At 39.1% G+C, this 21447-nt stretch overlaps 1 protein-coding gene across 2 annotated transcripts in view; it reads left to right on the forward strand.

The window, feature by feature from the left end:
* Vrk2 (VRK serine/threonine kinase 2) overlaps positions 1 to 21447 on the forward strand; it is a 117599-nt gene that overhangs the window by 70170 nt on the left and 25982 nt on the right. For both annotated transcript variants that reach the window (XM_055628779.1, XM_055628780.1), the window contains exon 8: positions 17050 to 17182. In XM_055628779.1, the coding sequence (XP_055484754.1) occupies positions 17050 to 17182 (133 nt within the window). The remainder of the gene's footprint in view (positions 1 to 17049; positions 17183 to 21447) is intronic.

Genomic DNA, 21447 nt, shown 5'->3' on the forward strand with positions numbered 1-21447 from the left:
AGATCCTCACCAGCATGAGCTGTCACTTGTTTTGTCACGTCTTTTGTTGATCATAGCTATTCTGACAGGTGTAAATTTTAAAGTAGTTTTCTTTTGCATTTTTCTGTTGGCTAAGGATGTTGAGCTTTTTTTTTTTTCACTTTTAAAATGTTTATTTTCTCAAAAAAAAAAAAAAGGAAAAAAGAAAAAGTTCGTTTTTCTCTTCTTTTTCTATCTGCCTGCTATCTTTTTTAATTTTATTTTATTAAATTACACTTCATTTACTTTGTATCCCCCATAAGCCCCTCCCTCCCCCCATAAGTCCCTCCCTCCTCCCCTCTCAGTCCCACCCTCCCTTCCCCTTTTTCATGCATGCCCCTCCCCAAGTCCACTGATAAGGGAGGTCCTCCTTTCCTTCCTTCTGATCTTAGTCTATCAGATCACATCAGGAGTGGCTGCATTGTCATCTTCTGTGGCATGGAGATAACCTAGAACTTCTGCACAGATGTAGCCCATGGCAGTTTAGTGTCCCAAGTGGGTTACATAGTAATGGGAAGAGAGACTGCCTCTGACATAATCTGATTGGCCTGCTCTTTGATGTTGAGCATTTTTAAGGGTTTCTCAGACATTTGAGTTTCCCCTTTGAGAACTCTGTTTAGATCTGTACCCCATTTTAAAATTGTGTTATCTGTTTTCTTGATATCTAGTTTCTTGAGTTCTTTATATATTTTGGAGATTAGCTCTCCATCAGATGGTTGGAATGACACTGTCCTTTGTTGTGCAAAGCTTTGCAGCTTCATGAGGTTCTGCTTATTGATTGTTGACCCAGGAGAGTGTTCTGTTCAGAACATCTTTATTCAAGTCTATTCCCCACTTTCTCTTCTATAAGATTAGGTATATCTGGTTTTATGTTTTGTATAGGGTGATAGATATGGATCTATGTGGATTCTTCTAAATGCAGGCATCTAGTTTGACCAGCACCATTTGTTGAAGATGCTGTCTTTTTTTTCAGTGTGTATTTCTGTCTTCTTTATAAAAAAATTCAGATGTCCATAGGTGTGTGGATTTATGTCTGGGTCTTCGATTTGATTCCATTGACCAGCCTATCTGTGCTAATCCCATGGTGTTGGTGGAGTACAGGTTTTTAAATTATGTTCTTATTTTCTGGATTTTCTTAGTATCTGTTATTATGCCCCCCCTTTTCATTTCTTATTTTATTTGTGAAATAAGAAATTTATTTATCTCTGCGTTTTACTTAATTTAGATAAGGTTTATCATTTTTACTGATTTTCTCCCTAGGACCAGCTCTATTTCATTAATTCTTTGTATTGTTTTTCTTTGTTTGTTTCTATTTTAATGATTTCTTCTCTGAGTTTTATTATTCCTTTCAGTTTAGTCCTTTTGGATGTGATTTCTTCTTCTTCTTCTTCTTCTTCTTCTTCTTCTTCTTCTTCTTCTTCTTCTTCTTCTTCTTCTTTTCATGTGTACTGCTAAGTTGTTATCATGAGGGCTCTCTCTCTTTTTTTTTAATGTAGGCATTTAGTGCTATGAACTTGTCTATTAAAAGTACCTTAATTTTTTAGTATGTTGTATATTTGTTTTCATTCAATTCTAGTCTTTAATTTTTATCTTGATCAGTTTTTTTCTTCAGAGCTGTTAAATTTCTGTGAGTTTGTGAACTTCTTGTTTCTGTTGTTGATAGCTTTTATTCGTGGTAGACAGATAGTATACAGAATTTCTTCAATTTTCTTGTATCTCTTGAGACTTGCTTTGCATCTAAGTATGTGGTCAGTTTTGGAGAAAGTTCCATGAGATGCTGAGAAGGTTTGTTCTTTCATATTTGGGTGAAATATTTTGCAAATGTCTGCTAGGTTCATTTGATTTATAATGTCAGTTAGCTCCAGCATTTCGCTGTTTAGTTTTTCTCTGAGTAACCTGTTCATTGGTGAGAGTCAGGTATTGAAATCTTCCAGTGTCAGTGTGTGAGGATTAATATGTGATTTAAACTGTTTGTTTTTGGGTTTTTTTTTTCTTTTCGAACTTGGGTGTGCTTGTGTTTGATATATAGACTTTAATTATTACAATGTCATCTTGGTGGATTTTTCTTTTGATATGTTTGTAGTGTCCTTATCGCTTCTGACTAGCTGTGGTTTGAAGTCTGTTTTGTCAGATATTTAAATGGACACACCAGCTTGCTTGCTTCTTAGTCAATTTACTTGGAATGTCTTTTTCTATTCTTTTACCCTAAAAAGACATCTATCCTTGATATTATGGTTTGTTTCTTGAGTGCAGCAGGATGGATCCTGGTTTCACATCCATTCACTTAGTCTGTGTTTTTTTAATAGGGAATTTAGGCGACTGATATTAAAAGATATCAATGACCTATGATCATTTTTTTTCCTTATATTTTGTCATTACTGTTGTTGGGAATGATGTTGATTCCCTTTGTTTTTGCTGGTCTTGACTATTCTTTGTGTTTTGTAGGATTTAGTTAACCTCTTGTTTGGAGTTTTCCTTCTAGCAAGGAAAACTTTTATTTATTTATTTTTTGAGCCAAATTTGAAGCAAGCTTTTAAAAAAATACCGTGTAGGATCATGTATACCAGGCAGGTCCATACTCTGGATGTTCAGAATATGATGCAGAATTATATTAGTAGTCAGGGACTAATAAAGGCAAAATCCACAAGACTATGTATTTGCCACGTTTCATCCCATCAGGGACAAGCATATATACTGTGGTTCTTCCTGCCCATATACCTTTCCCCTACCTTACTTATGATCACGCACATCTTGGAAACCAACTTGTTTATAGGAGCAAAACCACCTGGGCTTATTATCTTATATGCGCGACAGTCCCCAGCATTCAAGGAAGTTATCTGTCCTGGGGCATGTGGGGCTTCCCAGTTAGAGGCACAGTGATTTAATCTTATCATTTTAGCCATCACACTGTCAAGGTGTTGGGAACTGGAAATAGCTAGTCATGTCACATCCACAGCTAAAAGCAAAAGAAATGAATACACACATGCTCTCTTGTCTCGTTGCTCCTGCTCAGCTTGCAAGATTCCTGTCTGGGAAATGATGCTGCCTTCAGGTTGGCTGGGTATTCCAAATCAATTAACTTAATTAAGAGAATACCTCACAGACCTGCCAAAGGCAATGTAGACAACACCTCAATTAGGTCTCATCTCAGGTGATTCTAATTTTGCCAAGTTGATAAAGCCAAACATCACATTAGATTTATTTTTTCCTACTTTATTATTCTGTAAATAATTTTATATTGCTCCTTCTAACACTTTCTGTAGGGCTGGATTTATACGTAGAGATTAAGTAAATTTAGTTTTATCAAGTAATGTTTCATTTTCTCGATCTATGGTAGTTTAAAGTTTTGCTGGGTATAGAAGTCTTTACTGGCATCTCTGGTTCCCTAGAGTTTGTTGAACATCTATCCAGGCCTTTCTGGCTTTGAGTCTTCATTGAGAAGTCAGGTTTAATTCTAATAGATTTGCCTCTAAATGTTACTTGCTCTTTTTCCCTTACAGCTTTTAGTATTCTTTCTTTGTTTTGTATGCTTGTGTTTTGATCTTGTGTTGAGGAGATTTTCTCTTCTGGTCCCAGGGTATTTGCTGTTCTATATGCTTCTTATATCTTTATAGGCATCTCCTTAAGGAAGGAAATTTTTTATGTATGATTTTGTTAAAAATATTTTCTGTGCTTTTGACATGTGTTTTTCTTCTCTATTTCTGTTATTCTTACATTTGGTGTTCTCTTAATGTCCCAGATTTCTTGGATATTTTGTGCCAGGAGTTTTTTAGATTTAACATTTTCTTTGGCTGATTTACCCATTTCTTCTATCAGGTCTTCAGTGACTGAGATTCTCTTCTCCATTTGTTTGTTGTGTTTGTTTGTTTGTTTGTTTGTTTTAAAACTTTCATCTCTGGTTCATGCTTGAGTTCCTAAACTTTTTCAGTTTTCCCTTGGTTTGGGTTTTCTCTATTGATTTTATTTTTATTTTCAGGTCCTTAATTTATTCCTTCCACTGGTTGTTTATGTTTTCACTGATTTCTTTAAGGGATTTATAAGTTTCCTTTTTAAGGACCTTTCATATTCATAAATGCTTTTATGCTTTATATTGGAATATTCAGGGTCTGCTCTAGTAGACTTGCTGGGCTCTAGTGGAGACACACTGTTATTGATTGTGTTTTTCTGCTGATGTCTTGGCATCTGGAATTGGGAAGATGTAATTCTAGGTGGTATCTGATCTTATCTTGTTTGGGTGAGTGTTTTCTTCTTTGGCTTCTTTTTTCTCTGGTACTTTAGAGCATGTAGGGGCTCTAGGTTAACTGGTAGGAAATTCTTTTAAGGTTCCAATAGGCATGGCCACAGTTTCCCTTTCTTTCTTTCTTTCTTTCTTTCTTTCTTTCTTTCTTTCTTTCTTTCTCTCTCTCTCTCTCTCTCTTTCTTTCTTTCTTTCTTTCTTTCTCTCTCTCTCTCTCTCTCTTTCTTTCTTTCTTTCTTTCTTTCCTTCTTTCTTTCCTTCTTTCTTTCTCTTTCCTTCCTTCCTTCTTTCTTTCTTCCTTTCTTCCTTTTTTCTTTCCTTCCTTTCTATTTCTTAAATAGCTATTTTTCAAGGTTTGTCCAGAGTCTAAGGAACAGATCATTGGTTTCTCTTAGATATAGCAATATGGTGTGGTATTGAGTTTCTCATATTGAGACCATTGTACTTTACAGCAACAAATCTTGATGTCTTATGCCACAATGTCAATGTTGGTTCTGTGTGTCCATTGACATTTTGGGTGGTGTTTTCACATTGCACTTGAATGGTACTGCTCTGTCATATTCTCCTCTGTGTTACAGTAAGTGTCTTCTTGCACATGTATTTAATTCCTGAAAATAATTTTGATATTTTGTTTCATTTTCTCTTCCATAACTATTTCTTTCTATATCTAGCCCTACAGGGTGATACCATCTCATTCTGCTGCTTTTCTGTGAGAAATTCTGTTTAAATCTTTATTTTCTTCCAACAGAAGTGGTTGTTTAAATTCTTTATCTCTAGTTGTGTTGTTTTGTGTAGTTTTAATTTTTGATCTTTTTTAGTGGTTTTCTAGCGTTTATTAATAGAGTTTTCCAAATTTATACCGTGTTCTGTGATTATATAGTGTCTTATGTCTTTAAAAAATTTTTATGTCAGTAATTATGTTCACTCAGTGATTATGGTTCTTTTTTTTCTTTTTTCACCTTTCCCCTTCACTTTTGTCTTGGGAAAGATGGCTGGAAGGCTGTCTCTGGCCAGTGGCATAGGAGTTGTTTGTGAGTCTCAGCTCTGTGCACTGTGTATTCACAGTGTGTGAGCTTGGTTCCCTATGCTTGTTTTCTTACTACTGTTTTCTTATATTTTAGGGGTATTCATTTATGTTTTAGAAGGTATATTATTTGCATGTTCTTTCACTTACCCCACTTTTTCTCTATTTATGATATATCTTCAACCATACTAAATGCTCGCCTATGTGTCAAAGTTTCTTTCCTATACATTTTAAAATAAATTATATTGAAAAACACATACTTACAGAAGAGATTTCTTGAGAAAGGACATTAAATGAGTTTTAGCCAATGTTTTGAACATTTATTATGCCATAGGCATTATATCATGTTTGCAGTAAAATAAAATTTTAAATCTGAATTTTTGTGGATGTCAACAATTTGGGCTTTCTACGCTTTTTTTTTTTTTTTTTTAAGGTGTTTATGAACCCTTCGTGATTGTAGCATTTGGGAAGGTGTAGCACGGTTGGTCCTTAGAACCTAGCCATATGCATGCTGATCTAGTGTTTAGAAAGGCATGTTCCAGTTGTATTGTGTTTACATACACTGATTTTACCTGACGTATGCTGCATGGTGGTTTTGAGTAAAGCCCATCCTGCGGTACTCCCCAGCATCACAGTGAGGGGGCTAACAAGTCACTGACATCAGTCAATGCAGCTGTTCCCTTTCTACCTTGAAAGATGCTCCCTTTTGTTGATCAGAGGTATATTTCCTTTTTTTTTTTTTTTTCTTCATGTGCCTGCTTTGTCATTGTTTATATAATGGCATCCCTGTTGATTTTGATAGATCCTAATCATGATTGATATCTTTTAGTTTTCAGTGTGTTTTAACCTTGAGAGCACTCAGCTCTTGCTTGTGTGATATTATCATCCTTCCTGACCTGGGAGGTTTATGGGTTAGTCAACTGTCCTTTCTCTTTCTTCCTCTTAGCACCTGTGTTAGTATTTCTTTCTTGTAACTCTTCAAGAAGTACTTTATTGATGAGCCAAGGCATGAGGTCAGTTTTGATACAATATTTGTTGCCTCCCTCAACACCAGGAGAAGGTAGCACATGAAAACTCTTGCCTATTGTGCTATCCGTGTTTCTGTCTGAAGCTGTCAACTGAGTCTGGAAGGGTGACCCTCCCAGGGATGTAGCATGCCAGCATGTGAGTGTTAGGACATGAGGACTAGGAAAGGGGCGTGGGGGGAGAAGAAGGAAGGAGGATGGGACTGCAAAGAGACAGGGTAGGGGGATACATCCGGGATACAAAGTGAATACATTGTAATAAATAAACAAATAAACAAATAAACAAAAATCAATTTCCTTCCATGGTGAAGCTGATAAATTGTTACCAGTGTGCTTTTCCACTAAATACTATCATAAATATATAGATTTTATTTTTAAATATTAAAAAAAAGACATGACAGCCAATCTTATTTTTTGGAAAATTACACATGTTGCCTTCTTGCTATATATTTAGATTTTCTCAGAGCTACTTTGGAGTTCTTTTAGTCTGATTTGTCAAATAAAATAAAATTAAGCCCAAAATTTAATTTACATTTAATTTTTATAGTGTTTTAGTGCTTCTGGCTATTTGAACTCAAATTTATTTACTGAGGTATTTTTAAATTGTTTAATCAAAAACATTGTCAGCTTACTGGTGTTCTTCAAGATTATTCTGACCATTGCACATTAAGATGCCTCTTATGAAGTAAGATTAGAGCTATATTAAAAATATGCATTTGAAGGTACAGAAATGGTAGAGCTCTAAATATGGACTATTAACATCTATTTTTGGAGAGTCATACTGGGTGGGAAATAGTGGCGGTAATATCACAATAACTTCAACTTAGAAACCTAAGTGTCCATATTTAAAATTAATGTTTTATGAAATATGCTGTCCAATCTTATGACTCAGGGAAAGTATTAAATACAGAATTTTATGACTTGGAAGGTATATATTTTTAAATTTTATTTTGAAAAATTGAAAGCATACTGACAGAGAACTTCATATATGTTAGTTTTAAAGGTATCATTTAAAATTTTTAATTTATTTCTTGTCAGAAGTATATTAAAAATAAATTATAGGTACTACGGCATTTTACACATATAAGTATATGTGTATAACTCCCCAAAACAAAAAACATTTATCATTTTTATCATCATGGCTTTGCTACTTCTAACAAAAATGTTAGCTACAGTTTCTGGTTTTTTGTTTATGTTTTGTTTTTTACTTTTTGTTTTCTGAAGTTTGTGGAACATGGAAATGTGATTGTCTTCATTGCAGTTGCAGGATCCAATACCTCCCCAATTTTTTTTTTCCTATAAAACCTCCCTTCTGGATATTGAGTAGCTTATGTGGTCTCTTTCAGTCCCTTTCATCACTCAGAGTCTTTGAATGAAGCTGGCAAGCAGCTATTGCTATGATTTGAATATGGAATGCCCACAGGCTTGTGCTGTGAACAGCTGGTCCCCTCATGGTGCTGTTTAGAGTACTATTTAGAAGGGGTTTTGGCAGGACAGCGTAGATCACCCACAGAGACAGGGATCGTTCTTGAAGTTATACAGGATTCATTCCCTTGCTTACTCTCACCGCCTCGTGTTGGCTGTGAGGTGAACAGTGTCCTCTGCCTTGCTCTTCTACCCACACAACCATGGATGAACCCTCTGAAACTGTGAGCCCAAATCCGTCTCTCCTTTTTTGTTTGTTTGTTTGTTTGTTTGTTTGTTTGAGACAGGGTTTCTTTGTGTAGCCCTGGCTGTTCTAGAGCTCACTCTAAAGACCAGGCTGGCCTCAAACTCACAGAGATCTACCTACCTCTGCCTCCCAAGTGCTGGTATTAAAGGTATGCACCACCACTACCCTGCTCCATCTTTTCTTCTTTAAGTTGTTCTGTAGCTGTGTGGTCACAATAGTGATGAAATGCTCCACAAGTCTGAGCTCAGAAAGTACTGGTCTATAACTAGACGGTTTGCAACAGGGTATCAACTTTTTAGTCTTATAAATGGGCAAACTAGGAATGTGTTTTATTGACTGATAGGCTTCCTGAGATGGTACAAAGCATGGGGTATTTTGAGCATCCAACAAATAAATGATTAATAAGCAATGAGAAATCAAAGGCATTCTGTAGGGTCCAGGAAGAATATGTGTCACCAGCCATACAACGTCTGGTCGTAGTATAATGGAGCATATTAACTAAGTTTAGTTGTATTTTTTTTTTTTAATTTCCTACTGGGAGAGATCTAGTTAATGTACCCATGGTGCTTATTATTCTCAGAGAAATTATGAGTCTTTTCTTTCTTCAGAAATTTTTATTACATTTATATATTTGTTTATTCATTTATTGGGGGCATTGTTACAACATGCGTGTGGAGGTCAGAGGACAAGTGGGAGTTGGCTCTCCCTTTCCACCATGTGGATCCTGGGAATCAAACTCAGACCATCAAGCTTGGCAGCAAGTATCTTAACTCACTGAGCCATCTCTGGCCCTGTCCATGTTTTCTTTTTTTATTTTTAAATTTTATTTTTTATATTAATTATATTCACTTTGTATCTCAGCTCTAGCCCCCACCCTCCTCCCCTCCCAATCACACACTCCTTCCTTCATCTCCTCCCATGCTCCTCTCCAAGTCCTCAAATAGGGGAGGTCCCCCTCCCCTTCCATCTGACCCTAGCCTATCAGGTCTCATCAGGGCTGGCTGCTTTGTCCTCCTCTGTGGCCTGGCAAGGATGCTCTCCCATCAGGGGGAGGCGGTCAAAGAGTTAGCCACTGAGTTCATGTCAGAGACAGTCCCTGTTCCCCTTACTAGGGTACCCACTTTGATACTGAGCTGCCATGGGCTACAGCTGAGCAGGGGTTCTAGGTTATATCCATGAAGGGTCCTTGGTTGGAGTATCAGTCTCAGGCCCCTGCACCCAGATATTTTTTGGTTCTGTTGCTCTCCTTGTGTAGCACCTGTCCTTTCCAGGTCTTACTAACTCCCCCTTCTTTCCTAAGATTCCCTGCACTCTGCCCATTGTTTGTTTGTGAGTCTCAGCATCTCCTTTGATACACTGCTGGGTAGAGTCTTTCAGAGGCCCTCTGTGGTAGGCTCCTGTCCTGTTTCCTGTTTTCTCCTTCTTCCAATGTCTATACCGTTTGCCTTTCTGAGTGAGGATTGATCATCTTACCCAAGGTCCTCCTTCTAGCTCAGCTTCTTTAGGTATACAAATTTTTATAGGTTTATCCTATATTATATTTCTAGTATCCCCTTATAAGTGAGTATATACCATGTGTGTCTTTCTGTTTCTGGGATACCTCATTCAGGATGATCTTTTCTAGTTCCCACCATTTGCCTGCAAATTTCATGATTCCCTTGTTTTTAGTTTCTGAGTAATATTCCATTGTATAAATGTACCACAATTTCTGTATCCACTCCTCCATTGAGGGACATCTGGGTTGTTTCCTGATTCTGGCTATTATGAATACAGCTGCTACTAACATGGTTGAACAAATGTCCTTGTTGTGTACTTGAGCATACCATGTTTTCTTATGGAGAGAACTCAGTATGTTCGCAAAGAGAAATAGTAGGAATTGCTTTCAATTAAATGTGTTCCCTCAAAAACAAATGGTGTTTAATCTCTAATACACATGAGTGAGACCTCATTTGAAAACAGGATCAGAATAATATAAAGCCATTATGGAGGGCTGTATTCCAGGATGATTTGGGGAGGCTCCAGAGACAAAGATGCATAGAGGGAAGCTGGTGTTGAAGAGACAGTGGTTCTCGTGTGCAGGCGATGGTCCACTGGAGCCTCGAGCACTGAGGGAACAGGCATGGCATGGGCATAGGACAGCCTCAGGAGTGCTGTCTAAAAACCAATGGTTTTATACTATTCATGAGGAAAGCAAAAGATCACCTGATTTATTTTGTTCCACAAATGTTCATATTTATGAAAGATGGAATATGTACTGGTTAGATATTATTTCCTAAGTCATTACTTGCTCTAAGATTTCTGTGTTTAAATCATTCTATCCTTACAGTATCACTTTGAAGGACACACTATCCTTATTTCTTCAGTGATAAAAATGGAAATTCAAAACAGCAGAGTAACTTGGCTAGAACACTGGTGGACACAAGAGTTGAAGTAGGTCTCAGCCAATGGAGTCTGATTCTAGAGCTCATGTTCTCTTCTGCGCATCCTCAATTTCCCTAAAGTAAAAGCTGCACCTTCTTTCGAGATAGTGAAGCTAGTTTGTGCTCAAACTTTCTCATTTCTTGAAGATTTTACCCTTAGCAGGAAGGAGATCCTGTGTTTTTTCCCCATTGACTACAGCTGTCACTCAGTCCTGCCCAGGTGACAGAAGCCGGAGCTGCGTGGATGGAGATGTCCATTACTAACTGGTTAGTTTGCTTCCGGTACAGAAGTGATTGCTTTCTCTACAGGTCTCTTCTTCCTCAACCCCTTGCCTCCCCAGCTCATTGACACCATTCAGAGTTTCTCCAAACACCTCCCCGTGTATTATGATAACTTTGGGCCCACCTCTCTAGGTTCCTTCTCAGTGTCCTGCTCTGTCTCCCACTGCCTTTTACTTTCTGCTTCTCTTCCCCACTGAGCCAACCCAATGCTTCTAATGCTGTTTCTTGCCAGAGCCTGGCAGTGTCCAGGATCCTTAGATCAGCCTTCAAAGCATCTGTCAAACACGGCAGGTCTCTAGCCTGCGCCACCCCCTGAGCTGTCTGCACTGGCCCAGACCTTTTCTGTGTTGTTTGTTTTCATCTCTAGAACTTTCTGCGATTATTTTTGAGGCCCACCTTAAATGCTGCTTCTTTTCCTGAGTCGCTGTGATGGATGCAGGCTCCTCTTGATCAGAAACTTCATAGGCTGTTTATTATCATCAGAGCAGCTGTTGTCTCCAGACCCATAGATGGGCCCACTGCCCTCTTCCTTCGTTCTGTGTGCAGCCAATGACAAAAACTCACTCAGCTTCTGGTCAGATGATGGAAGTCCAAATCCCACAGAGCCCCTAACTTCATTCATCTCGTTTTCTAATTCTCCAAAAAGACCTTAAAATAACTTCCTTTTAGGGAAGTTTGAATGATTTAACTAATGCAAGCACAGCCTTTCTCACTTGGCAAACATCCAGTAAATATGCATTTTTCCTTTCAGCTTATGATTCCCAATAACTTATTTTGACCCTCATCTCTGGAAAATAATTTTGTTTGTTTGTGTGCTGCCAGGTTAAGTCAAGCAGAAGGCCGTAGAATAGGACATAAAGTATGTCCAGTTTGTCCTACCTCCTCCCCTAGGTCTGTCCAACTTTTAAATACAATGAAAAGATAAATAGCTTTGTATATATATATTTTTAAAGCAAATCTTCACAGACACAGTGAACCGTAATAAATTGCCTTGTGGTTTAAGGGCTCTGCCTTGTCAGAGTGGTACTTGCCAGGAAGAATGCCTGTGCATTCAGACTTCGGGAGGAGTGGAGCAGACACCTGAGGGAGGCATGGAGCTCTGTCTCTATGGAGAGGAAGGCACTTGCCATGTCTTCAGGAGAGTCATCACAGATGCTCTTTAATCTTGTATAGTCTTGTCCACCACACTAGGAAGCCTCAGCAGCACACAGCTGGAGAGCATTGGGTGTGGGAGCCACTGACCAGGCAGCAAAGGAAGCTGAGCTTTGAGATGGGCCTGCTCAGTCCATGAAAGCTGTGATTTATGCTTCTGCTAAAGGAGAATTGTAGTTCATTTATTAGTCAAGGCTCGGGTTCACTGATCTTCTCAAGAAGGCAGATGGTGAGACAGAATTGGGAGTTCAAGAAGTTTATGGGGCAGTCAACTGACTTCTTGATAGAGGCAGACCCTGCTCCCCTTACTCGGAGATCCACATGGAGACTGAGCTGCCAATAGGCCACATCTGAGCAGGGGTCTAGGTCCTCTCCATGCATGGTCTTCTGTTGGTGCATCAGTCTCTGCAGGACCCTCTGGGCTCAGATCCTTTAGCTTTGTTGGTCTCCTTGTAGTGTTCTTGACATGTCCCTCTAATCCTCCCCTTCTCATCCTCCATAAGACTTCCTGCACTCTGCCCAAACTTTGGCCATGAATTTCAGCATCTGCTTCAATCCCCTGTTGGGTGAATCCTTTCAGAGGACCCTCTGTAATAGGCTCCCATCCTGTTTCCTCTCTTCCACTGCTTCTGGTGTCTACACTGTTTGCCATTCTGAATGAGATTTAAGCCTCTTCCCTAGGGTCCTCCTTAGTGTTTAGCTTCTTTAGGTCTGTAGATGGCTGTCCTATATTATAGGGCTACTATCCACTTCTAAGTGAGTATATGCCATGCCTGTCTTTGGTCATTTGCCCCTGGTGATGCAGCCTTGCCAGGCCACTGAGGAAGAGGATCCAGGCAGTCCTGATGAGACTTAAGCTCTGGACAGATGGCAATAGTGGAGAACTCCCTTTTCAGTGGACTAGGGGAAGGGGACAGGGGGAAAGAGGGAGAGAAGGTGGGACTGGAGGTAATTGAGGGAGGGGGCTTCAGTTAGGATATGTAATGACTAAATTGTGAAGAAAAAATTAAAATAAAATATAAAATAAATTTGGGAAAAAAACAACAATAAAAAAAGAAGTTTATGGGGGACATGAAATGTGATACTGATGAAAGATAAAAGGAAGTAAACAAAATAGAAATGCATGTTTTCAGTGTCCGTGCATGTGGAGGAGCACTGCCAGACCTCTAGGCAGGTTGCCCATCCCACTCTGATACTCCAAAGCAAAGATGGTGCATCAGAGATGTCACCTGCTGGACAGAAATGGCAGTACAGGCTTCTCTAGGATTAGTTGTGGGTGTGGACTGCCCAGTAATGGTGTGGCTCATGTTGCCAACTTTCTGACAAGTGCCAGTGGCCCAGCTACTGGAGGTTTCCGCTAACTGCACTCTTTACAGTAGAACAAACAGTTCTTTTTTGATGTGTTTGCCCATCAGTGGCCAGCACACCATCTTCCCCTCAGGGGCTAACATACCTAAGTTAAAGTTCAAAGTCCATGAAAGCATTAGCTTAACCTAGGTTCTTACTTGGTGTCACAGACACTCTCCAAAACAAGAAAGCCTTGGAAACTGGTCTTGGTCTTGTTTATCATTTTGTAGGTAATACGATGCAACTTTCCTTCTGCCAGGATGAATTATAACAACAAATAGAGATAGAGAATTAGGAGGAAATATGAGAATTAGTTAATAAGTGCCATAGAGCTCTGAAATCAAAGGCTAGGGAAGCAGATAAAGCTGTCTCTTCTATTCAAAATGGGAAAGGAGAGTTAGTACCTTCAGGAAAAATATGTAATGCCCATTTAAATGAATTAAGAGGCCAGCTGTTCAAGCTATGGCTTGTCTTAGTATAAGCAAACACTCCTTCCCAGCCTTGTTGGGGATCTTGAGTTTAAGACTGTCTAAAACTGGGGAAGGGGGTCATCTGTTTCTTTGCTTAAACTAAAAACTAGTAACTACCTGTTATTTTTCTCTCATATGACCAAAAAATTAACTAATCAAATTTCACCCCATATCAGAGGATGGCGAACTTAATGTAAAGAGTTAGACAGCAAATAATTTCTATAAGTTTGTGGGCCACCCGTAGGTGTCTGTTGTTCTCCCCTTTCCTCTTTCTCTCCTTCTTTCCCTCCTTCCTTTTACAGTCTCATAAATTTTCTTGAAATGTAAAAAAAAAAAAAAAAAATCTAGACTGTGGCTTCCTAAATGTGTGTTGAGTTCTAATTAAATTTCTTTGACTTCAATCTAATTTCAGAAACTGCAGAGCCCGCAGTTCTCTATTGCATGGCAGAGGTATCCTAGTTACACTGGGCTGACTTTCCACCCTGCTCTTCCCTTCACTGCTCCAGTTACTTGGAAAGTTACCGCCTACTATGGCGCTCACTTGTCTCTTGGGAAGTTACCGGCTACCATGGCGCTCACTTGTCTCTTGGGCAGAATGAACGCCACCGGGCTGCCTAAGGAAATAGCTGTGACTTTGTGAGCATGCTCTGCTGAGTGACTACCTAAAGCAGAACTTCAAGGGATGGTACTTCCTAGGCCCCTCCCCCCACTTCCTTTTGAATCATTCCAGCAGTATCATAGTGTCTACCTAGTGTGTTCAGTTTTGCCTAATTTGATTCAAATTTATCAGTTAATGCTTTGATTTTTTGGGAGAAATTAACTTTGCTTCTTCTCGTATTAATCTTTACTCATCAAAAGAGTTACTCCTATATATCCCCACAGTATTGCTAAGGATGGAATTTTCATAAGAGTTTTAGAGAATTGTTCATGGCCAGTACTATAGAAATATATAAATATTTTGAATGGCAAGCCAAAATAATTGCTAAAATTTTAAACTTGTGTGAGTTTTAAAAGGGATCTATATATGAAGATAGGGTTAGGGATAGAAACTTGCTTATTTTGCTGAAAGAGTTCTATTTTGTGTTCAGTGCCTTCTCATAGTTTGGTCCGTACCTATGAGTCTGTTAACACTTATGAAGCATTTCTGCTTGCTGTGCTGCTTGAGGCCATGACCATGCATGATTTAAATCACTCACATCTGAAATATATATTACTTAAAATCTGGTTAATGTATCTTCTCTACTGTTTGCTTCCGTCTTTATATTCAGTGTGAAGCCTGCACCCTTCACATTCTGAACATACTCTTTTGGCCCAGAGCTCAGGGATGACCAAAATGGCTGAAGATTCTTCCTGACTCACACAGAAAGTTAAGCTGTAATCCTTCTCTTTCCACTTTGATATTCATACTTTTTCTTGGCTCTCTGGTTCTGGGGCAGTTTGGCCAGTCTTTTCTAAAGAAAAGAGGTAACCCAGAAGTTACCTCCTTGTGTAGTTTGGAAGGCTGTGTAGGTATTTAAGTGCTTTTTAGCGAACAGAAGGGGTGTAAGCACTTTGACCTATGTCCCATATTGTGGCTCTCTCTTCCCAGTCTTTTCTTTAGCTGCCTTTCCTATTATAGTAGTCTCTAATGAAGAGTCCCTTATTAACTTGACTTTGAAAGTTACCATTCGTTCTAGCTAGCAACTGCTCTAGGATTCTGGCTCGCTCTCTCTCTGACTCATGTGGCTTCAAGGTCCACATAAATAGAACGAGCATCATGATCTGCCTTCTTGCTGTCTTGAGTCAGTGACTGAGTATGGCCTTGTGCATGGTGGCTGCTCCTTAGGACTTAGGTTTCACTTGTTGAGGCAAAGTTGCATGTGAAAAGCTTCTCAATGTTTTATAAACATAGCAGATTGCTCTGGTGTATTAAAATAAGGCTGTTTGCTGAATCATTCGTGTTGCATCCTTTAGGAATCTACTTTGTAAATAAAATGTATTGAGTTCTTGAGATAAACAAGAGCAAGAGTACACGAGACATAATGGAAACAGGAGCCAGTTGTTTACCTGATGGGCAACACCCAGCCACTCAGGACCTAAAGATCAGTTACTCACCTGCAGAAGAGGAAAAACCTCAGAAATACATATTTCAGGTCATTCAGAAATTTATGTTGTCCAACAATGGAAGAAACATATGTCTTATGTGTAGAAATTTCAAATATCTTCTAATTAAGATATCCTAAAATGAAACATTTAAGAAACTAACATCTAAATACTAAATTTCTGTCAATAGGTTTTACATTAGTAAATCCAGGTTATACTACTCTACAGCTATGAAGCTACATTTTGAAACATTGTCCAAATTCCTAAATTTTAAAGAAATATATATGAAGCAGTATTTTCTTATATTGAAACTGCCTTCTTTTGTATGGTGTGGTGGGTGTGGTAGAATGTCTATGAGACCTGTCTATGTCTATGAGAATGATTCTGTGTCTCCACGGTATAGAAATGTGTGGTCAGATAGTTCTCCTTTTGGGGTATACTATCTTAAAACCACTCCACTCTCCAAAGTTACTAGAGGCAAACATACATGAATTACTACCTGATTTTACCAGTCTATATTTACACTTTGAGAACCTGCTCAAAGTCTAAGTGGCTTCCAAAAATAATGGTGGTGATGGGCTAGGCTGCCCTGTAAGTCCAACAACATTCCATGATACTCCATTCTTAACCACAAGCAACATGATGGTTTGGGGGTTTTACTTGTTTTGTGTGTGTGTTATTATCTCCAACAGGCCGCTTACTAGCGCTAAACTTCCTAGTGTTAGAGACTTATGGTGTCCACAGGTTAAGAACATTTGCTCTCATCTGCTGTGCCTTCTGTACTTAACACAGCAAAGGTATGGCCTCATAACCTATGTGAAAACAGATGAAAAAAGATATGTTTTTTTTTGGCAGGCATCTAAATGCCTCCCTGAAAAGAAGGCAACTAGGAGCAAGGTTCAGTCTGAGCCCACGATGAAGCAAGGGTTCAAGTTAGAAAGTTAGTTGTCTTGGTTCCTTGTGCACATTTGGCTTTAATGAAACATTGATCCGAGGTCTGAGGTTTCTCTTAACTTTGAAGTTCCTATTTAAAACTTATAATTCATTCATTATTTTTGTGGGACGTGGTGTGTGTGTGTGTGTGTGTGTGTGTGTGTGTGTTTGCTTGTACCAGTACATGTGTGGAGGTTAGGAGGTCAGAGGACAACCCACGGTGTGGGTTACAGGTGCATCCCAGACATCTTGAGTCTTGGTGGCAAGTGCTTGTACCCACTGAGCCATCTCCATGGCATACAACTTACAAGTTTCTTAAGACTTAACTGTATGGGTCATATTTTCATAGGACAAAGCATTGCTCATTGTCCTCTCCACCTCTTCCAGGTTTATCTTGCAGACTATGGACTTTCCTACAGATATTGCCCCAATGGGATCCACAAACAGTACCAGGAAAATCCCAGAAAGGGCCATAATGGGACAATAGAATTCACAAGTTTGGATGCCCACAAAGGAGTAGGTAAGTCTCTCTTCCAGCTCATATTTTTTTATTTCAGAAGGATGATTGTGCCAAAGTACTACATGAGATAATTGTGTCATGGTCAGGTAGAAGGGTGAGTGCCCTGGTAAGATTTCTGTGGAAAGTAGAATTCCTGCCATCGCAGAGAATTCTGCGTTTCTACAGAAACCAGAAACCGTGTGACTAGACAGAGACTGTGGCTCTTGAGAATGGAGCAAAGTCTGGCATTCATTAGGCTGAGAAGTCACAGGTCTGTATGTAAGGCTGCTGGGCGGTGCTGAGGTTGTGTTAGAGTCAGCGGGCGGCCATGTGCTATTCTGTTTGCATGGCGTCCCTCTCAGAGTCTTGAAGAGATACTCTTTTCACAACAGCAGTATTTTCTGAACCCCCAAAGTGTTAACTTGGGAAATCTCTCCCAGTCGCCTTTCATAGATCTTACTTATTTAAACTCACTTTGATGGTATTGGAAACACATTTGCAGGTAAATTACATACATAGCCCTTTTATTGGATATTGATTGTACTGCCTTGCATTCCAAGGCAGACTTAATTCAACAATTCCCTAATTAGTTAAAGTCATAACCTATGTCTTGTATTCATTTACCATTAATTAAACCTTAGCTGTTTATTACTCTGCAGTCCAAATCCAATAGCCAATCCAGAAAGCCATGGAAAAGGAAGTAGGGGGTCAATATTGAAAATATATGGTGCTGAGTCCCACCGATGGCTGCTTTGCTTACAATCAATATGCTCAGTGCAACTGTACTTTCTTAGTTGCTCTGTCAGCAAGACAAAAAGTCAATTCTAATGTTATGCTAGTGAAAAAAATTGCAATTATTAAAAAAAAAAACTTTGGTTTTCAAAATTATATTTTTTGCAAACTGTTCATAAAAGTATTGTCAGATATGGTAAAGCAAACATAATTTTTAAACAGCTCTGAGAGAAATACATCCTCACTGAATGTCAATCAGACATTTGCACTGGTGGTGGTTGCTGAACTGTTACCCTAAACGAGCACTTTGTAACGAGTTTGGGTTGGTGCGCACAACTGTATGCTATTGCCTTTCCCATTAAAAGGGCCATTGGCCATGTAATGCAGAGGGTGTGGACCACTTTCTGGAGCAATTAAGACCCACAGACTTTTAAGGAAGGCCATCAAGAAGGTAGAGCCAGTGGGTTGATTTCATGCCACCTTCTTCCAAGGAAGATTGTTCAGAGAGAGCTTCTGAAATGAAAGTTAGCTCTTACACTCTGAATCAGAGTAAAAGAAATCATAACATGTCTTTGTCAAGGTCGGCGTTCCTAGAAAAGTGGTGATCAGTGTTTTATACTTTTTCACATTTACATTGTTAATGACTTAATTAACACTTAAGGGTAAAATGTGGCGTGGCTTTGACTAAGTTAGGAGACAGGAAAACGATGACTTACAGCGGCTCTTCTCGCAGTCTGTTTAGGTTTATTTATCTCACGCACATGAGTGTTCGGCCCGCATGTAAATGTCTGTGCCGGATGCCTGCCTGCGGCCCACCAAGTCCAGAAAAGGGCGTTGGACTCCCTGGAGCTGTACTTCCGGATGGCTCCAAACCGCTGTGTGGATGCTGGGAGCTGAACCTATATCCTCTGCAAGAGCAACACGTGCTCTTAAGCTCTAACTCGTGTCCCCAGCCCAGACAGTGGTGCATTCTAACTCTAACTTCTCTCCGTGCACCAAAGAACTTTCGCCAGACTTATTTTGTAATGTAGAATAGAATTTTCAGAGAGCCAGAAGTACTCCTGGCCTAGTGTTGTGCCTGGAAACTCAACACACAGATTCCTAAGCATGGCTACGAAGGTTCTACTGCTGACTCAGTCGAGAGAAGCCCAGTGGTTATATGTTGTTTTGAGCAAAACTTGGACAGCAGCATTTCTGAGCGTCTTCTTTAGTTAGTTATGCACAGTATGCTCTGTTATCTTCATAAAATATTCAATAAAGTTTCTGTTCTGTGCTCAACCTTCTACCCCCTCCCACTCATGGTGTTCAGTGATTGATACACGGGGTAGATGTCACCACTGTGTGTCTTGGGGAGAAGATTGGGCTCAGGTCGTCATAGAGATGGTGCTGCATCCTGAAAGAACTACTCAGGAAGTCCCATGTGAGCGATGTTGACATTGGCTGTGAAGTCTTATGCTGGAGTGAGTACTCATTTTCTCACAGACAGCTCAGCGTTCCTTGTAAAATAGTACATTTCTTTCGTGCATTTTGCTAATTAACATCTATATAAATACGTGTATGTATGTCCACATATGTAGGTAGATATATGTGGACGTACATGCCTACGTTTGTTAAATACATGTGTGTTTGTTCTGGTATAAAAATGGAAGAATGGATATTCTCACATGCTTTAACAGTGTTTGTTCCTAATATTTTCCACTGAATTTTGTAAAATAAAGCATTTCAGCTTAGAATTTTGTTAGAGATGAACTAATCATTTAGCCATATTTAGAAGCCAGAATAAAAGGGCTAAACCCTATATGTAAATGAAGAAACCCAGATTCATAAATATTCATTAGCTATTAGTACAGTCACTGTATAGTTTAATATGAGAAAAATTTTTTCCTGTATCAGTCCAGGGGAAGAAGCAATGTATAAGAAAGCAACAAGAATCAAGAAGAATTATCAGTGTGAAACAGAAGTAGTTGCTAAAGTGTTTCCTACAGGGCAAGTATATCTGGGTATAGTCCGGCAAGGGGAGTGGCCACCTTGAGCTCTGCCTGCTGACCGTGCAACTTCTAGCGGTTATCTGGACACTGAGGACATAGCTAAGTTTTAAAGGAATTTGTCTAAGGTTCCACTCAGTCCTCTTATCTACATGTTTTCTTATTCCTCTTTACTGGAGCATAGGTAAAAAAGAAGGGAAGAAAAGACCAGTTTTACTACTAAGTAGCTCACTAAAACCCAAGAGCTGTGCAGAGGGACATACTAAGATGAGATGGAAGGACAAAAGCATGAATGGAAAGATGGTGCTTCCTGGAAGTACTGTTGAATAGCATGGCTTTTAAGCATGGCAGTTGCTCTTCCAAACCCTAGTCACCCAAGGGTAGAGTCTGTGGCTGCCTTGCTCCATTCAGTATCAAACTACAGTAAGGATATTAGGCTTCGTTCTTCATTATTAATTTTCACTCCATAAAAACTAGCACATATGAGTACTGCCATACTTTGTGCTTGTTGCAAGATAATTAAAGAGAATTATATGTGTGTCAAATACACTGTTTTAAAATTTGTTGCATTTGTAGTAATGTTAAGAAGCAATATTCGGATCAATGTGTAATATAGATTTTCGCAGATTTTTCTACTCACTGAGGCATGCAGTCAATACCTAATTTCTCTAGAGACAGACTGCATTTAACAGATTGAGTGTTCTTAAACACTTCAGACCTGGGCACTGAGTATATGTTACCTGTTTTAAAGCTGACATCATTGATGACCATAAAATATGGCATCTAAATTGCATTTTAAATATCTATTTGTTCATATAATATATCCAGTGTCAAAGAAAAATATATTGCATTCTTTAAAAATATTTTTACCATGTGCCACACTACATGGAATCCAAGTCTTGTGTTGCTTCTTGCACGACTTCAATTCATTTCAGGACTCCAACTTACAAAATATATGTGAAAGAAACCGAGAATGTGTTTTCATGCCACTAAACTGGTGATATAGCATGCGTGACACGACTGAGATTCTACAACTAAGTCAAAAGAGCAAACACATCGTTCTGTTAAAGGAATAAAGCAATACTGTGAAGTACTGAGATGCCCTGCTTTTCACAAGGGACCAGAAGACTAGACTGTTAATAGCTTCTGTTTAGGTGAACTGGAACGCTGTATGTAGCCTTTGAGTAACGAGGAAAGACAGTGAAGGCATTGCTTCTATGTGACATATGCCCTTTTGTTTTACATTTGATTTCTTTATTACATGTATTTGGGTGGGTGAGGTAATGGGGCACAGGTGGAGAAGTTCGTGGACAGCTATGGGATTTAATTCTTTCCTCCTACCATGTGGGTAGCGGAGACCAAACTCAAGTCCTCAAACTTTATCCACTGAGCCGTCTCATTCATACACCTCTTTTATATTTATACATGTCTCTTTGAGTTGTAATACTCCTTCGCTTTTGAATTGAACTCATTGGTTAGGAAGATACAGTGCCCAGTGCCTACATGTAAAGTCTCTTTGCTCTATTGAATTACTCTTCTTAATTGCTTTACATTAATCACACACACACA

Source organism: Psammomys obesus, unplaced genomic scaffold (assembly GCF_907164565.1).
Source record: "Psammomys obesus unplaced genomic scaffold, mPsaObe1.curated_primary_1811, whole genome shotgun sequence".
Taxonomy (NCBI): domain Eukaryota; kingdom Metazoa; phylum Chordata; class Mammalia; order Rodentia; family Muridae; genus Psammomys; species Psammomys obesus.